General features: G+C 37.3%; 1 protein-coding gene across 1 annotated transcript in view; it reads left to right on the forward strand.

Annotated features, from left to right (window-relative positions):
- TAF4B (TATA-box binding protein associated factor 4b) overlaps positions 1-19,369 on the forward strand; it is a 134,204-nt gene that overhangs the window by 1,190 nt on the left and 113,645 nt on the right. The window contains exons 2-3 of the mRNA XM_008527576.2: positions 13,316-13,461; positions 14,510-14,617. Coding sequence (XP_008525798.1) covers positions 13,316-13,461; positions 14,510-14,617 — 254 coding nt within the window. The remainder of the gene's footprint in view (positions 1-13,315; positions 13,462-14,509; positions 14,618-19,369) is intronic.

A 19,369-nucleotide genomic window follows, 5' to 3' on the forward strand; every position in this document is an offset into this window, starting at 1 on the left:
ATAGGTAAAGTTTATTTTCGTGCGGAGGACGGACCGATTTATGTATCCACAAGCTTAGATTACGGCGTCAGAAAAAGTGTCTTTAAAAGGTTCTTGTGTGTTAAGACTGAAAGAGTAATTTAAGTTTAAGCAAGCCAAAATAAGTTTACTGTTTTCTAGTGCCAGAAATGAATAATGCTGCTTCCTGCGCAATCTTTAAATGTGTGATGATCGTTAACTTTTAGTTAGAAGAATCCCTCTCACTGGGAGCAAGTGCCAGAGTTGAGAAATAGATCTGTCATGTTTGAAGCAGGGTGTGAATGCCACAGTTTGAGTCTGTGACGAGTTTTTTCCTAGGGTTTACTCTGTTGGGCTGTTTTTCGTGATGCAAAGGTTTGGCTTTGTGATTGTTTACATAGGTAAATATGCTGAATGATATTTGAGCGTTCTACCTTCTTTCCTCAACTGAAAGCCTCTTGGAATTTCAGTGGGGAACAAAAGCACATCTCACATTCTTCTTTGGGGTGAGCTCTACTCAGAATATTGTCTTCTGTTTATTTGGCTTAGCAGTAATTGGAAGTCTGTCCTGCAAAGATGGGAAAGCGTGGAGTCATTTGATTCAAAAGATTTCAGTGTCCTCTAGCAAAAGGATAGGGGCTCTTTTGTAGCTGGTGTTCTATTTGGTTATGAACATTGTGAAAAAGAAGATGTTCTTCACTGTTGCTGAAGTTCTGTTTCAGTTTTGGATGGTACCGAGGTATGGGCACTTAGGACTGCACGCAGCTGGATGCGTTTTCTGCCGGTTCTAAATTGTCTTCCTGCGTATACTCTTATAGTTATGGACGTGTTTGAATGAAATTACCCCCTAATTTGTTAAAAACTAAGTTCCTGTCTAGCCAGTGAAGTTTGCTTGGAAATAATCAAAAAAGTATTAAGATAGAACTTTCAGGAGTGAAAACTTGGAACTGTTTGGAACTTGGAAAGTGGGAACTGATCGCTTGTTGAGGGTGTACTGTGCTAGGCACTTTTATAGTCTTTCCTTTTGTTGGTCATAATAGATAGGTAGCAAATAAGGAAAAAGGTCTCTAAGGGTAAATAATTTGTCCAATGCCAGACAACTCATAGGGGTCAGAGGGAATTTGAATCCAGGTCTGTTTAACTTAACTCTTTCTGAACCTTATGCTCACCACTTGGTGTGTGTATCTACAGTATGCTTCATTGAGTATCAGTGCTAAAAGATAATTTATAGAATTTGAGAGCCTGATCTTTTCATACACGAGGAAACCAAAACTGAAACTTGCCAGAGCTGAATGCAAACCAGGACCACCGCCTAAGTATGCAGTACAGTAAAACAGTTTATGCTATTGACTATGGAGAAACTCTCACAAGAGAGAGGAGGTAAATTGCTTTTAGGAATTGTTATTTCAGAGGAGGTGGAGAGGTGCTTTGAAGAGCAGCTTTTGGGAAATTCTGCTGATGTGTGGCAGGAACATACTAACACGTTTGTGCTCTCATTGGTGCACCATAATATAGCCAATGGTTGAAGAATGAAATGGAAACACTGATTAAATGACATTTTTAAGAGGTTGAGTCTTGTACCATTTCTTTTAGATAGTACTGTGGATTAGCAGTTGATTACTTGTGGATGTTTAAATTATATGTCAGCTCTTATTTTTCCAAGGTAATGAATACTTTAAGTATTTGGTCTCTCTTTACATCAGAATTTCCTCTATGAACAGAACTGGTTTTGAAAAATATAAATATGCTCCACAGGTTTTTCTAGGGAGCTGGAGCTGGAAAAAAAGGAGAGGGGGCATTGTGAAGAAATAAAGCAAGCTCTGAAAATTTTTCTTTTGTCAAATGTTTTTGGTAATCTCTTCAGTCTTCCATTTCGTGAACCTGTGGGATTTTATCCCAGACTGTGGCTCATTCTGTTTTTGGTATTCTGCATCTCCTATTACTTGTTTGAGAGCCGTGAGCAAGGACTGGATGACTTCTTTTATGTCATTAACTGTGGTGAATTCTGCCTGACAGTCATACTGTACAGAAATGTGTGAAAGTTACTTGTGAAATGGCTACCGTCCATTTTCATGAACTCCTTCATGCTGAGACATGGCATAGGATTTGCAACTTCTTTCTCAAATTCTGGAACCAGTTCCTGGATAAGGCAGTGGTTCTTGTTTCCACCCTGGCTTTATTAAAGGGATATTACATGATCAGCAGCTTCCACAGTTGTCACAGTGCTGCTGGACTTCGTGAAATGCGAGGCTATTCTCTTCAGGCTGTTTAGGTTTCCAAGGCTGTGGAGTCAGCTTAACCCCAGTGTTGATGGCATTATTCATTCTATGGATAGTCATCCCTCAGTAGAAGGTGCTGACATTCTTTTTGGGCTGCGCTTCAAGGCTAGGTTGGGTTCTCCTATTTTGTGTTCCCACTTGCACTCTGTACTTTTACCACCTTTGTTCTCTCACACTTTGTTATTATTGGTTCCTTTTTTGATTGTAATTTCCACAAAGGTAGGGAATCTGTCGCTGACTTTATTCTTCCTAGGGCCTAGTAAGTTGCGTGGCGCTTAAGCATTTGAATGCAAGCTGAGTATGTATGGAGAGAGTGGGGGCAGTCTGCTGCAGCCCTGAAGGGATTCCAAGGGCCATCACATCAGTGTATCATATTTTTAATTTCTTTGCTTATTCTGCTTACAAAAGTGGTAGTATTTATGTGGAAAAAAAGTACTGAAATGTAATACTCATTTCATCAGAGTATTATCATTAACAATTTGTTGTATCTTTTTCATGTTAGTACCCATAAATCTTACTCAATTTTTGAATTGCTTAGTAGTCCATTGTATCGATGTACCATCATTTTTGAACCACTTTCTTATTTATAGACATTGATAATGTTTCCACTACTTTCTGCTACTACAAATGATACTATAATAAATATCTTTGTATATATATTTTTGTGCAATTTTGTAAACATGTTTTTATAGGACAAATTGCTAGAAGTGGAATTGTTGGTTCAAATATGTATTGCCAAATTTTACCCCCAAAAGATTGTTTAAATGCATAATCAACAAAGGTAAAACTTAATTTTTAAAAAGGTACCCAGGAAATCTAAGAAGTCATTTTCCAGACTTAACTGTACTTAGTGGTAAGAGAAGATGAACCTATAATTAAGTGGAGAGACGTAGACTTTTTATATAGAGAAATGTGGACTGGATGATAATATTATGTAGATTTGTTACTTCCTGAATAACTATGCCTCAGAGGGCTCTTGATAGCTTGAAGTCAAATAAATATATGATATATAGTAGCTAGGAAGGTTTAGTTCAGAGCCACAGAACAAGGGCTAGGTGGTGTGCTAATCGAGTCTGTAGATAACAAGAGGCTTGGAGGGTTAGCCCTTGAGGGAAAGTAGTGGCGTGTAGTAATGTAGGGCGGAACCTTGGACCTGGATTTGAATCCCAGCCCTACCTCTTAATAGTTTTGTGATCTTGGGCAAGTTTATTAACCTCATCTTCAACTTTAGTTTTCTTATGTCTAAAATGTGGACCATAACTTCTTCATAGAAGTATCATAAGGATTAAATAAAATAAACATACAGGCCTCATGTCACAGAACTCCGGGGAGCGCCGTCTGTATGGAATACATGTTGTACAGCAGGAATGTCCTGAATATTTAAGGTGCCTGTATAGCATTTGGCTCTAGGTACGGTAAGGTTGCTGTTTATTTAATATATATAAACATCCACCAAATTCTCAATAATTTAAAAGGATGGAGTTTTAAATAACCTCAGTGCCTACCCACTCCGATATTTTTTAATTAGAAAAATGATGTAGAAAATTTGGAAAACAGAAAAACTACCCTAAAATATTTTGAATGTATTTTTTAGTCTTTTTTTATGTCAACTTTATTGAGCTATAATTTTTGTTATTTAAAATAAAAAGGAATCTATTTACAGTGAGTTTTGAAAAATTTGACAAAGATGTGCAATCAAAATATAGAACATCTCACTCCCCAAAGGTTTTGGTCTCTTTGGAAGAAAATATATATATGCGTCCTCTATTTTTGCATAATTGGGATTCTATCATATAATTTTTGTATCCTGCTTTTCACTTACTGTTAAATAGTGACTTTTTTTCATTTTTTTTGAGGAAGATTAGCCCTGAGCTAAGTGCTGCCAATCCTCCTCTTTTTGCTGAGGAAGACTGGCCCTGAGCTCACATGCGTGCCCATCTTCCTCTACTTTATATGTGAGACGCCTACCACAGCATGGCGTGCCAAGCGGTGCCATTACACACCCGGGATCCAAACTGGTGAACCGCAGGCCACTGAATTGGAACGTGTGCACTTAACCACTGTGCCACCAGGCAGGCCCCAAATAGTGACAATTTTGTATGTTATGAACTCAAAAGTTTAATTTTAATGGCTGTGTAATTTATTATTTAATCATTCCTCTATCCATTTAGGTTGCTTATGCTTTTTTGCTTAAAAAATTACTTCTAAATAAAAGTAAGCCAAATGTTTTTGTGTTTAGATTGTGGTGTACATCTTGATTATTTTCTTGGGACAGATAAGAATTGGAATTCCTGGATCAAGGAAATGTGGGTGTTTTAAAGTTATTGATATAATTTTTATTTACTCATACATTTCAAATCAAATAGATTTCCAGAATTTCCTTAGATTACTCTAGGCTTAATTTTTTTCCAACAATCTTATTTTTGTAAGCGAACACGTACATATATAAAAACAACAACAAAAGGTAAAAATCCTGTCAAATCTTATGGTCCTATTTTAAAAGATGAAACTTAATTGAGGTAAATAGAACCTCTGTTTTGACAAATCAACTGTGTAAAGGGAGAATAGGAGAGATTACCACAGTAGTAGAATCTGGGATAAAAATTTATTGATTGATTTAATTTTTTCTTTCATTTACTCGGAATCATGGGAATAAGGGGAAGAGGGAAATTTAAGTGATTTTTAAGCTCAGTAGGGGAAACTAAGACATTTGAAAAATTAAAGGAATTGGGCCCATGGTGCCTGAAAAAGAAAACCACTTGGAATATATTAGTTGCCTTTAAGCATTTAAAGGACTGTCCTGTGGAAATGAAAGTAGGCTTATTTTGTGTAGTTGCACAAGGGACCCTTGCATTTGTGAATATTAATGGGAAGAACATTTTGCTTCCATATTAAGGAAGAACTCTATCTCTGGTCTGCTTGTGAAGGAGTGACACTTCTGCTCTCCACCTTCCTAACCCTGGACTTACTTGGGTAGAGGCTAGAAGGTCACCAGTCGGGCATTCATGTATAGCTATTACATTGTAATAGATGCATTCTGAAGTCTTTCTGGCTCTGAGATTTGTATGGGTCTTGTCAACTTAAACAGCAGATTCGCCTGTTGTTTTACCCTAAAAACAAATTTATTCAGGAATAGCCCCAAAAGAACTGGAAGTCAAGATGTGCATACTATGGCCAACCCTAGGCAAATCCATAGAACACAGGAGGGGAGCTTGCTTTTATAGAGAGAAAGGGGGTGTAGGGAGGAGCTGTTCTAAAGGGAAGTCCATTGGGGGAAAGGAACAGTTCAGGGGGGCAAGGGGTTCTCATTAGCTGAGCTACAGCATTTCTCATTGGCTGGGCTGTTGCTGGGTGGGGAGAGAAATCTTCCTCCAGTTGTAAAGCAGTTGTATTTCCTGTCGGAGATGCAAGCTTGCAGTTTTGTACTATTTGGGGTAATTGACAGTATGCTAGGTGTGAGAGCTCCCACTACAGGGCTTCCTCGCTCCAAATTAGTTGAGGTTTCTCATATTCATTTCACAGTGTGCTATCCTTTCAGGGAAAGTGTTTACCAATGCTTGGAATATGGAGAAATCAGAGCCTCCATCCAGATCTGTTTGCCACCAAGATGCAGTAGGAAAGGCATCTTGGGAAATAGCAGTTCACTGGGTAGAAAAGTAGAGTATGTTAAATTGTGTACCAGATAGCGAGTGGACATGGATCACTTTACACTTTGATATCCTAATATTTTTAGAGGAAAGTTCGTCTGACACCTGATGTACAGTTATTTTCTTTGGAGATGTGTAGAATAAATAGGCAAGACCGGCTATTGTTTTATGATTGTGAATCTCAGATATTTATCAGGATTGAATTAAAAAAGACCTGGTATCTGGTCTTCAGAAAAGACTGACTAACGTTCAGCTTCCTTTATGTGTTTATAAGTGCATTTTACAGGTTGTTGCCCACTGGAATTGGGCCTTTGAGATAGATAAATACTTTGTCAGAAGAGGATCCAGAGTTCAGATGAGCTCGTTATTTTATTCTCAGTCTTGTCTATCTGCAAGTCCTCTAGTATTACCTCCTAGTGATGTTTTGAGTACTTAGTTGAAGAAAAGTTTGGATTGTGCACTTTTTAGCATTAATAACAACTATTACTGATAACTTTAAAATACAATAATCCTCTCAAATGTATTGTTTCCTTTGATCCCTTTAACAATCTTACAAGATAGGTATTAAGTCTCTCAATTCACAAACATGGGATGCTTTTCCATTTATTTAGATCTTTACTATTTTTCAACAACTTTTTGTAGTTTCCAGAGTATTAGTTTTGTACTTACTTTGTTAAATTTATTCCTAAAGTATAGTATTCTTTTTGATGCTATTGTAAATAGAATTGTTTATTAATTTCATTTACAGTTATTTGTTGCAAGTGTATACACTTGAGTTGTGTGTATTGATCTTGTATCCTGCTGCCTACCTGAACTCGTTTTCTAGTATTAATAGTTTTTTGTGTGTGTATTTGTTAAGATTTCTATATACAAGAGCAGATTATCTGTGAATAGTTTTACTTCTTTCTTTCTAATCTGGATGCCTTTTATTTCATTTTCTTGCTTAATTGCTCTGGCTAGAAGTCTCAGTACGATGTTGAATTGAAGTGATGATTGTAAGCATCCTTGTCTGAGTCCTCATTTCAGATATCTGTGTCTTGTTCCTGGTCTTAGGGAGAAAGCGTTTAGTCTTTCACCGTTAAGTATAATGTTAGCAATGAATCTTTTATAGATCCCCTTTATCAGGTTGGAGAAGTTTCCTTTTATTCTTACTTTGTCAAATGTTTTTCTCATGAAATAAAGGGTGTCAGGTTTTGTCAAATGCTTTTTCTTGCTTCTGTTGAGATGGTCGTGTGATTTTTGTTCTTTATTCTATTGATAGGGTGTTTTACACTAATTAATTTACGAATGTTAAACCAACCTTGCATACTGAGATAAATGTCACTTGGTTATGGAGTATAACACTTTTTGTATGATGCTGAATTCAGTTTGCTAGTAGTTTGTTGAGAATTTTTGCATCTTTATTCATAAGGTATGTTGGTCTCTGGTTTTCTTGTGATATCTTTGTCTGGTATGGTATCAGGGTAATACTGACCTTACAGAATGAGGTGAGACACGTTCCCTCCTCTTCTGTGTCTTTGAAAGTTTGTGAAGGATTAGCATTAATTTTTTCCTTAGATGTTTGGTAGAATTCACCAGTAAAGCCATCTGGACCTGGGCTTTTCTTGTGTATACTTTTTTGATTACTAATTCAATCTCTTTATTTGTTAGATGTCTATTCAGGTTGCCTATTTTCTTGAGTCAGTTTCAGTAGTTTGTGTGTTTCTGGGAATTTGTCCACTTCATGTAAGTTATCTACTTTACTGGTTTATAGTTGTTCATGGTATTCCTTTATAGTCCTTCTTTGTGTAAGATTAGTTGTAATGTCTCCTCTTTCATTCCTGATTTTAGTAGTTTTGAGCCTTATCTCCTTGTTAGTCTAGATAAAGATTTGTCAGTTTTGTTGATCTTTTCAAAGAGCCAACTTTTGTTTTGATTTTTCTCAATTGTTTTTCTCTATTCTATTTACCTTTGCTCCAACCTTTTCAATTCCCTTTCTTTTGTTTGCTTCAGTTTTTATTTTGCTTTTTTTCCCTAGTGTTTTAAGATAGAAGGTTAAGTTACTGAATCTCCCTTCTTTTAACACAGGCATTTACAACTGTAAATTTCCCTCTGAACACTGCTTCAGCATTATCCCATAAATCTAGGTATGTTGTGTCTTCATTTTCACTCATCTCAAAGTATTTTCCAGTTTCCCTTGTGATTTCGTCATTGACTAACTGGCTACTTAGCAGTATGTTGTTTAATTTCTACATGTTTGTGTGTTTCCCCCAATTTCTTTTTGTCACTGTTTTCAATTTCATTCCATTGTAGTTGGAGACCATACATTGTATGATTTCAGTCCTTTTAAATTTATTGAGATTTGTTTTATGTCTTACTATATGGTCTGTCCTGAGACTGTTCCATGCATACTTAAGAAAAATGCTGTTATTGGGTGGAGTATTCTATAGATATGTTTTAGGTCTGGTTGGTTTATAGTATTGTTCAAGTATTTGATTTTCTTGTTGATCTTCTGTCTAGTTGTCTATCCTTTATTGAAAGTGGAGTATTGGGGGCCGGCCCAGTGGCGCAGCGGTTAAGTTCGCATGTTCTGCTTCTCAGCGGCCCGGGGTTCGCCAGTTTGGATCCCAGGTGAGGACATGGCACTGCTTGGCACGCCATGCTGTGGCAGGCAGCCCACATATAAAGTAGAGGAAGATGGGCACGGATCTTAGCTCAGGGCCAGGCTTCCTCAGCAAAAAGAGGAAGACTGGCAGTAGTTAGCTCAGGGCTGGTCTTCCTCAAAAAAAAGAAAAGTGGAGTATTAAATTCTCCCAAGTACTATTTTTGGATTGTCTGTTTTCCCCTTCATTTATGTCAGCTTTGCTTCATAGATTTTGGGCTCTGTTGTTTGGTGCACATATGTTTATAATTATTACATCATCCTGGTCCACTGGCTGTTTTATTATTGCCCTTCTTTGTCTCTAGTAACATTTTTTGGTTTTGGTCTGTTTAGTCTGATACTAGTATGGCCATTCCAGCTTTCTTATGGTTACTGTTGCATGATATATTTTTTCTGTCCTTTTACTGTCAACTTTTTTATATCTTAGAGTCTAAAGTTTGTCTTCTGTAGGCAGCATATAGTTGGATCTTGTTTTTTTTAGTCCAGTCTAACACTTTTTGCATGTTATCGGATTATTTAATCCATTCACTTTTTTTTTTTTTTTTAGGAAGATTAGCCCTGAGATAACATCTGCCGGCAGTCCTCCTCTTTTTGCTGAGGAAGACTGGCCCTGAGCTAACATCCGTGCCCATCTTCCTCTACTTTATATGTGGGGGGCCTGCCACAGCATAGCTTGACAAGTGGTGCCATGTCTGCACCCGGGATCCGAACCGGTGAACCCTGGGCCACCAAAGCGGAACATGTGCACTTAACCGTTGTGCCACTGGGCCGACCCTCCATTCACATTTAATGTTACTGATGTAGTTGGGTTTAGGTCTGCTATTCACTTTTGTTTCTATATATTTTCTCTCCTTTGTGTTCCTCTATTTCTTTTCTGCTTTTCTTTGCATTAAGTGAATATTTTTTAGTGTAACATTTTAATTCCTTTATAATTTTATATATATATATATATTTTCGCTGATTGCTGTAGGGCTTACAATATATGTCTTATTGAAATCCACTTCACATTTATATTATTTCCATGAGATGTAGAAACACATCTCCTATTTACCTCATATCCCTCTTCATTTTTGTGCTATTATTGCTCTACATGTTGTATCTAGATATGTTACAAACCCAACAATACCTTGTTATAATTATTACTTTGTGTAATTTTATGTCTTTTAAAGAGAGTGACAGAAGAAAAGAGAGCAAGAATATATTTATAGCGTTTGTTTTATTACCTTCTTATTTACCCTTTCTTGTTTCCCCCGTTTGTTCCTGTGGATTCGAGTTACCATCTGAGGTAATTTCCTTAGTGCAGTACAACTTTGTTCTCACCCACTTCCTTTGTTCCATTATTCACAAATAAATTACATTTCTATATGTCATAAGTCCAACAATACAATTATATACATATAATTCTATACAGTTGTTTTTTAAACCAATTTAGAGAGGAAAGCAGAAGTAATATGCATTTATACTATCAAATTACATAATTACCTTTATCAGTGCCCTTTCTTTTTTCATATGAATTCACATTACTGTCTGGGTTTACTTGTTTTCAGCTTGAAGAACTTTATTTAGTATTTCCTGTGTGGTGTGTCTGCTAGCAACCAATCCATTCGGTTTTTATCTGGGTATATCTTCATTTTGCCTTCAGTTTTAAAAGACATTTTTGGTGGATATCTGATTGTTGGTTGACACTTTTCTTTCAGCAGGTGGAATATGTCATACCACTGCCTTCTGGCCTCCATTGTTTCTGATGAGAAGGCAGCTGTTATTCCTGTTGGCAGGGAGTCTCTTGTACATAATGAGTCATTTTTCTCTTGCTGCTCTCACGGTTTTCTCTATGATATATTTGGTGTGTATCTCTCTGAATTTGTCTTACTTGGAGTTTGCTGAGCTATTTGGATGTCTAGATTGTTTTTCATCAAATTTGGGAAGTTTTCAGACCTTATTTCTTTGAATATTTTTTCTGCTCCTTTATATCTCTCTCCTCTCTTTTTGGTATTATGCCCATGTTGGTGTGTTTGTCAGTGTCCCACATTTCTCTGAGGCTTTGTTCATTTTTCTTCATTCTTTTTCCTCTTTGTTCTTTGGATTGCATAATCTCTGTTGATCTGTCTTCAAGTTCACTGATCTTTCTTTTGCCTGTTCAAGTCCAGGCCCAGAGGAGTGAATTTTTCACTTCAGTTATTGTTCTTTCTAACTACAGAATTTCTTTCTTTCCTTTTTTTTAATAATATCTATCTCTCTAGTGATATTCTGTATTTGGTGAGATCATCATTGTACTTTCTTTTACTGCTTTGAGCATGGTTTCCTGTAGTCTTTTGAACATATTTTAAATGGTTACTTTAAAGTCTGTTAGTTCTGACGTCTAGTCCCTCTCACAAGTAATGTCTGTTGCCTGCCTTTTTTCCTGTAGTGTCACATCTTTCTCTTTGCATGTTTTGTTATTCGTTCAAAATTAATGTCTTTTAGCAATTCTAGATACTGGTCCCTACTCCCTTGAGTGTGTTCTTGTTGTTTGCTTCTTTATTTTTTTAATGTCTGGCAGGATTATTGTAGTGAAGCCTATTTTCCTTGCAATGGAAGCCTCTGATGTTGCTCCTTAGAGGATACAGCCTTGGGCATGAGCACAGACACCCTGGGATCACAGATATTTTAGCAGGGGCTCTTTGTCTCTTTCTCTGATTACTCTGTTAAGCTGTCTGCATCTCCTGGTATCACACCCAGCTATTAGGCTCCACTCATAGCCTGCCTATTGCCCTATTGTTTTCAACAGTGCCATAGGGCCAAATTTGCTCCATAGTCTAATCCAATTAAATTTCGGCTCCTTTTCAGGGGTAATTTTTGAGGTCATTGTTTGAGATTTGTTCTGACTCCAGGAGTGCCCTTCTTAGTTTTCTCTTTGTCAGCTTCTCACTGGTAAACTAGAGCTAGGCCTATGGCTTAGCTTGTATCTGTCATGAAGCTACAAACTTTCTTTTAATTGTTCAATTGTATTTGAGAGTTCTCTTAGTGGTGAGCTTCTCCAGACTCTGTTTGAAATAAAGTCAGTTTCTCTGGGGACATATTTGGAGCAGGGACCAGCACTGTCACATTGCTTCTCTCTGAGTGATATCCCTGCCTTAGGAGCCAGGTACTGGGCATGGGTGGTAGCCTCTGGTCTTCTCTGCTTACCTCTCCCAGCATGAAATCTCCATCCTATGAAAGAACTAGAGGGAAGGTGATTGGGGGCCAAGTATTCTCATTGTGTCATCTCTGAGGTAGAGTCTTCCCATTTATGAGCGGGCATAGGGGAAAGAAGGCTGGAACCTCTTGGACACACTTGTCGCAAATTTGTCCTGTACAGTATGTAGCTTGGGGTGGTGGAGATGAGAAATGCTGGTGGGCTGCTTCTCCCAGGAAGATACCATAGCCCTCAGCTGGGGAGCTTGAGAGAAAGTGAGGTTCTGCATTGGCCACACTTCCTGGAGTGGAGTCTTGGTCATGCTGAGCTAAGAAGGGAGAGGGAGGGAGTGGATCGTGGTTCAGATGCCACAGATTCTTGCTGTTCTTACTGAGGGTAGTAGATCCTTTTTAATAATTGTGCAGTCTTTTTCTGTATGCCTTAGGGCAATTTCCAAAGACTTGAAATGGTTGTTTTTAAAAATAATTTCTACCAGTTCCACCTGTTATGCTGGGAAACGGGTTTGTTGAGTTCTTTATGCTGCCATTCTGGAAGTGGAACTCCAGCTATGAAGATTCTTATCTGTCCCTCCTACTGACACGGACAAGAATTTTTTTAGATTAGAAATACTGGGTTAGAGGGTATGCAAATACAAATCAATTTGGCATAATCATATAAAGTTGAATAAAGCAGTTGTACCAAATTATACTACCACTATCAAGATGTTAGAGCTCCTGTTGCTACACATTTTTCTAACACTTAATATTGTCATTGGACTTTTTAATCTTTGCCTGTCTAGGTGGATAGAAAGTGATATCTCACTGTGGTCTTAATTTACCTTTCCTGTCATTGGCATCTGTGTTTCTTTTATGCATTTTGGATATTCGTCCTTTGAGTATATGTAAAGTAAAATGGTCTCCTATTTTGTGGTTTGTCTTTTTACCTGGTGGTTTCTTTTGCTCAACAGAAGTTCTTTTAATATAGTTGAATCTATCCAACATTACTTATTTAAGAAATCCTTCTCTATCCCAAATGCAGACAGATAATTTTCTACATTGTCTAAAAGTTTAAAAGCTTTTACTTCTTACCCTTTTATCCTTAATGGTTTTTGTGTATGGCGTGAAGTTTTTCATCTTTTCCATATAGATAACTGATTGGCCCAGCCCAAATTATTGAAGAGTCTCTCATTTTCTCACTGATCTGCAGTGGCTCTTAGGAAAATTTGATATGCCATATCTGCATGAGTCTATTTCGGGGCTCTCTGTTCTCTTCTGTTGGTCAGTTTGTATAGCTTTGTGCCCTTACCATACCATCTTACTTATTGTAGCTTTCTAAATCCTTTCGTGTCATGAAGGAAAAGTGTTTTGCCTTCTTCAGGAATATTTTGGCCATATGCTTAGACTTTTAATATTTTAAATAGTTTTAAATGAAATCATTCTTCCATATTATATAAGATAATTAGTAGGCATGGAATTCAATATGTACTAATCACTTACTCAGAGCATTTTACAGTGTTGAAAGAAACGGGAGAAGAAAATATATGATGATTATGCTTCACTTATTAGCTAAGGTCACTTTTTTCCCTTTTTAACTATAGGAACAGTTTTGATCAAAAGTAACAGTGGTCAGTTGATGTTGGTGTCTCCTCAGCAAGCTGTAACAAGAGCCGAGACTACAAGTAACATAACTTCAAGGCCAGCTGTACCAGTGAATACTCAAACAGTCAAAATCTGTACCATGCCGGTAATATACCTTAAAGTTCTTTTCATCTTTTTTAGTTTTCCAGCTATTATCTTCATATAAATGTGTATATTTGCCAGCAAGAAATAATTGAAGAGATAATTCTGCTCAACTTTTTGAATTAAGCTACTTTCTTTTTGAATATGTTAGTTTAATCAAGATGTTTGGTTTTGTTATTTGGTAATTGCTAAAATAAAAATTCAGTCTTCATACTCAAAGGTTTTGTAGTCCTCGAGGGAAGGTTCAAAGGGCTATTTGCATCTCTAAATGGAAAGAAAACCATTCTGCTTCAGTTTTAATTTGTGGTAAAATATTAAGACTATGATTTATAGTATTCATTTTTATTCATATCTTATAGGAATTACCTTTAAGAAATTCAGAAATCTAATATTTCATTAATTTGGCATTATTAGAATGTGATTTATTTTACAAACATGCTAATCTTTCCAGGTAACTGAAGCTTATCTTGTATGCCAGAGTTAAAAAAAAATATTTTTATGGGCATCTTTCTTAGGTTAAACAGAAAATGCTGATGATTTTCTTGATGAGTCAGGTTCATCCTAATGAAATATTGCTTTGTATTCTGTGTTAATACCATCTCTGCTGGTACCCCCCCCACCCCCCCATTTTGTGCTCTCCTAATTTGATTCTAGGTTCCCAACCAATCATTTTCTCTATTCCTACATCTGACAATGATAGCTGCTCCTTGCCTTTCTAGTTTGCTTTAACTGCTATGGGTTGAGAAGATATGTTAGCAGATTTTGTTTATAATAAGATATTAAATAAGGATCTGTATGTTTTCTATATGAGCCAAAAAGTAAAGGTCAAGATTTTAAAGCTGAAATACTGTGGTATTTATTTGTTAAATCACTTGGCCAACTGACTAGTTAAGTTCGTAATAGTAGAGAATGTGTATAAAATGCATAAGGTTATAAAGCCACTTTTAGCAAAGAAGTTTGCTGTGGTAAAGTGTTTTAATGTTTGCCGTAGTACTGATTGATTTTAAATTCCTAATGTTGATGTCTCCATATTATTTGCCCCCCAACCCCAGAATTCTAGTTCACAGTTAATCAAGAAAATGGCAGTCGCACCTGTTAAAAAATTGACACAAATAGCAACTACTGTAGTAACCACTGTTCCGAAGCCTTCCTCAGTACAAGTAAGTTGTGACTGACCTGGGGCCATGTGTGCACTGGTTATTCTCTCATCTTTCTTTATTATTTAACCCTTTCATGCCGGATGTGTAAGTTACTGACTGTGACATTGAAGAGAGCATTTCAGTGATATATGATGACTCTTACCAAACTGAGAACTGTTGGAGGTATGGGAAACAGATAAAACATGGTGTAAATTCTTGGGGTACCAGTTTTACTTACATATGTTAAAATGATACACAGTGCGTCTAATAGCCATGTGTTGCAATGTCTAGTAGCAGGAGCTGGGACAGAATTTTGGTGTATGGGATATTTATTAGGGATCCATACCTGTGGAAGGGAAGGAGAGTAAGTAAGAGTTTGCACTAGTAAACTAAGTAAGAGTAGTAAGTAAGTAAGAGTAGGCCCAGTAAAGACTGAGCCAATCTGATGGACAACTTTGGAACAAATATGCTCTGTCAGAGTTGTCCCACTGTGTGCCAACATAATCAGTCTGGCCTTAATTCCTCCTCTGTGGTCAGGGGTTGGATGTGGACTCCCCAGAGAGAGCTGTGCTCTTGGGCAAGGTAATTCTCTGCAGCTGAGGCAAATCCTGAAGGAACTGACAACTGGAGGCTAAGAGCACTGCCAACAGCTAAGACAACACCAATCTCTCCTTGTGATGGTATATCACAGTCTCCTCCTTGCATCATTGGGATCTACTTCCTCCTACATGTTGGAGACCAGCTGTTCTGGGATTCCAGTGGGTTTCTTCCTTGGGGAAACAAAGAAGAGAAGGTTAGTAGGATGAACTACAGTCCCCCCTGCTGCAGCTGATACTCATCATCTTGCTCCTCCACTATCCATTCTAGATTCTCCTCACCCTCAACTACCAACTCTGCTGGTCTTGGTAGCTTAACTGGTAGGGTGACCAGACCTTCATCCTTGAGAGATCTGAGGTCCTAATCACCATGCCCTTTTGAGTCAAGAGTTGCTATACTTGTCTATGTATCATCACAATTGGGAAAGAAAATATGAAGAGACACTTAAAAGTGGATCACCTGGATTTATCATATATACTCCTCTTGGCCTCCATTTTGTAATAGCAACCTACCAGTTCCAGAGGTCAGGTCAATTACCTCTGTCTTGATAATGACCCTTCTCTTTACTGCTGGTCTCTGGACACAAGGAACCTGAAGTGCCCAGGAGGCAGCTATAGGGTCTAGTTTATAGGGGCTCTTGCTCTGTCCTTTGGTGAAAGTGTGCCCTCTGTGGGCAGAAGTGGGAAGCACAGTCTCCCAGTGGGTCTTTGGGAGTGATGGTAAGTGGATTCATTTATCCTTTTACAGCTTGATTCCTTTGTTCTTTGTGTATTTGTCCCATCTGGGACATAGTACCATAGTAGAAGTTTTTGCTTCAGTGAGTACATTGAGTCTTAGAAGATGGAGGATGGAATTCCATCTTCGTTGAGCGTTGCCTCTGAGTTTGCCCTTCCCCTGTGCCTTCTTCAGGCTGTCACAGTACTTTACTAGGCCGGTAGCTTCTGGGTCATGCTGTATATGATACAATCAGTGGATCCTATGGTCATGGGACTACTGTCACACTTCCTTTGCTATATAGAGGGTGCATCTTCTTAGAGCATGTTATGTGAAATCCCATGCTGGTAGTTCAAACTCTCTCTTGGTGTTTGAAAACTTATTTAACCACATTGCTCCCATTCTTTTCCTCTAACAGTGATAATGAGCAGTGAATCTGATTTTAAACATAGGGGTTTTTTTTCTATTAATGGCTGCCATTTATTGAGCACTTAATGTGTTTGACACTTTTTAGGGACTTTACATCTATCATCTCATTTTATCCTTGTGACTAGTCTATAAGGAAGTATTATCTCCATTTTATATGTGTGAAAACCAGTTTTGAGAGGTTAAGAAACTTGGATGATTTATGTTATATGTGGCAAAGGGGGATTTTGAGCCAAGGTCTCTGTCTGATTCCAGAAACTCTGTTCTTAATAACCTTTGTACTGATTATCTCAAACTCTAGTTGTTGTTTTCCCTTAGGATAAATTCTAAGGAGATTATTGGGCCAAAGGGTATGAATTTAGGCCTACTGATACCTATTGTTGTGTTGTAAGAAATATTCCTTAAAATGGGGTTTTTTGATGATCAGTAAGATGTGGACACAGAATAATTAAAAGCATATTAAAGTGAAAGATTTATTGTACTCACATATCCTAGAAGAGGGAGGCAGGGCACACCATACAGGGGGCCATTAGGAAGAGTACCCAGGGAGCAGGCTTAGCCAGACAGGTGGGGAGCTGAGAGAGAGGGAGGCGCTGGGGCAAGTACCTTTATTGGGGGTCAGTGTGGAGTACACAAACAGAAGATTTGAGTGGATTTCGTTGGTGTCTTTGAATGTCACAAGGTCATAGTCAGGGGAGGGCAGGAAGGAGAATTTGTGGCAGGAACCAACCCTACCACACTGTAGTCATGGTCACCTGGAAGGGGTGCTCACAGCCTCTTTGTGGGATGTTGAGGCATGAGGAAAATATGAAGTTGTAAGAATTTACAATATAATTATATGATTTTATGAAAAGTTTTCATCATTTTAGCAGTACTTTGAGGATATCAATTTTTTCATTTTCTCTATTTCTTAAAGATTTAGCATATACAGTTATTCTAAACTGGTATGTCTGGGTTGGTTCTTTTCCTTGGATTATTTTTCCATATAAATCACTACCGTTGATATTTCCATGTGGATTGTTTATAACTTCCGAATTTAGGTCGATGCATATTTTAAGCTGGTTTGCTCCTCCGTGGTCAGCTAAGGCAGTAGAAATGATCAGACAATGAAGTTAAAGAATAATATCTGTGTCCATTTTAAGGGGTAAGGCATCTCAGTTTTAAGCATTTCTTGGAAATAAGGAGCTAGAACCTGGAAATTGGAGAAAATATAATTCTTTGTATTTGACTATAAAGGCAAATGTTTGTGTTAAGAAATTTTGAAGGTGCAACATGGTCTGGTCTAGTAAACATAACAGAAGAACTAATTTGAAATCCTTGTTCAGTTTTATATTGTATTTAATGATGAAGATATAGCTTGACGCATTGTTAGGTTGGAATCTAATGGGGCAAATGGTTGGATTTAGAATTAGTATTTCTAATTAAATATGGAAAAATGCAAAGTGATTATTCTTTCAGACAGTTATGGAAAATGACCCTCCTTGAAATGCAGTTTAGTCTGCTAACTTTGCATACAACTCATTTTATTGGCTCTGTGTGTAACTGATTTTCACAGATATATTTCGCACACACCCCAGCTCTTTCTGTTCTGTCCCACAGACGTGCCTAATCAGTGCCAGTGCAGCCTTGCAAAGTGTGGAAGTACCATTGGCTGGTCTAGAATATTGAATCTAAGCCAGAGTTATGATTGAGTTTAAGATGGTCCATCCATTACTACAATGGGATTACATAGATAAAGACCAGATTATGTACCTCTCCATGCCTTTTAAGAAGTGGAATTGGCATGCAAGGTGCATGTATCTGCTAAGGTACACGTAGTGGGTATATTAGAAAGAGTTGTGAAGGACAGATTTTGCACTAGAGACAGAGGAAAACATTGACAAGGAAAGTAGAAATACCATAAGTGCTCCCTCTACTCACAAAAATAGAATACTTTTCCTGAGTTCACATTTCATTGGGCCCTATTTTGCTTCATAAGAGAGAGGAACAGTACTTCCCTGAGGAGCTCTTTCCATGAGTCCTGAAAGGGAATCAACCACCAGCTAAAAGTCCCAGATTAGACTTTCTTAAATAGAGTAGTTACAAAGAGTTAATGGCTGAGTATAAAATAGACTCACTGAAGAAAGAATATTTATTTACTGTACATAGCCTTAGAAATTTTGTTAAGAAATCTCCAGAAGGATTCAGGGGAAAGTGCACAGTACTTGTCCTTGGGGAGCAGGACTAAGGATAGGAATTGGGGGAGGCTTTATTTCATGACTGCCTTTAAGATCTGTTTATATTTAATAAAATGGTAGTAGTTTAGCTGCAATTTTTTATTTTACCTTTTTTGCTTAAAATTTCATTATTAGTTCTAGTCTTCATCATTAACCAGTGTTTTTCATTTCATTCCCATTTTTACCTTCAAAACATTCTTGTTTAACATAGTCCAGTCTTTCTAAAGTGGGAAATTTTGGTATACATTCAAATTCACCTGTCTTGACTGTTACAGAAGGAAATTTTCTTGAAGGTGATAGCAACTTGAGCTTTTTGCGTTGTGTGCCTATAGAACACAGGCATTTAAATTAAAACGATGGTGCAGGGTTTAGTTTTCTGTGTGAGTTGTAAATACTATTCTCTCCGCTACTCCCTAATTTTGCTCATGTTCTGTAACTTAGTGTTTGTCTTTAAAATAAGATTGGATAAGATTGTTGCTTTATCTCAATATGGTTGTCTCAATTACTACTCACTTGTGCTTTCTTGTATTAAACTTTTTATCCTGTAGGTGGTGCTATAATCACACCTTATTTCAATAGAGAGCGGAAGAAACAACCAAGATCTTTCTAGTGTGAAAATAAGATACGTTTTGTAAAATTCATTATGCTTACTCTCATAGTCTATGTAAAAGCAGCTTAGATTGAATATAAGATAATCAGTAGATCTCTTTACTTTTTACTTAAGAAAAGGCAGAAAATTACAGAACAGGAAATTCTATATTTTCCTATAAAGTCTTGCTATTTCAAATCCTTTTTGGAGAAGTGTTAATAATATTTTTTT

The sequence above is a fragment of the Equus przewalskii genome, chromosome 7 (assembly GCF_037783145.1).
Source record: "Equus przewalskii isolate Varuska chromosome 7, EquPr2, whole genome shotgun sequence".
In the NCBI taxonomy this organism is placed as follows: domain Eukaryota; kingdom Metazoa; phylum Chordata; class Mammalia; order Perissodactyla; family Equidae; genus Equus; species Equus przewalskii.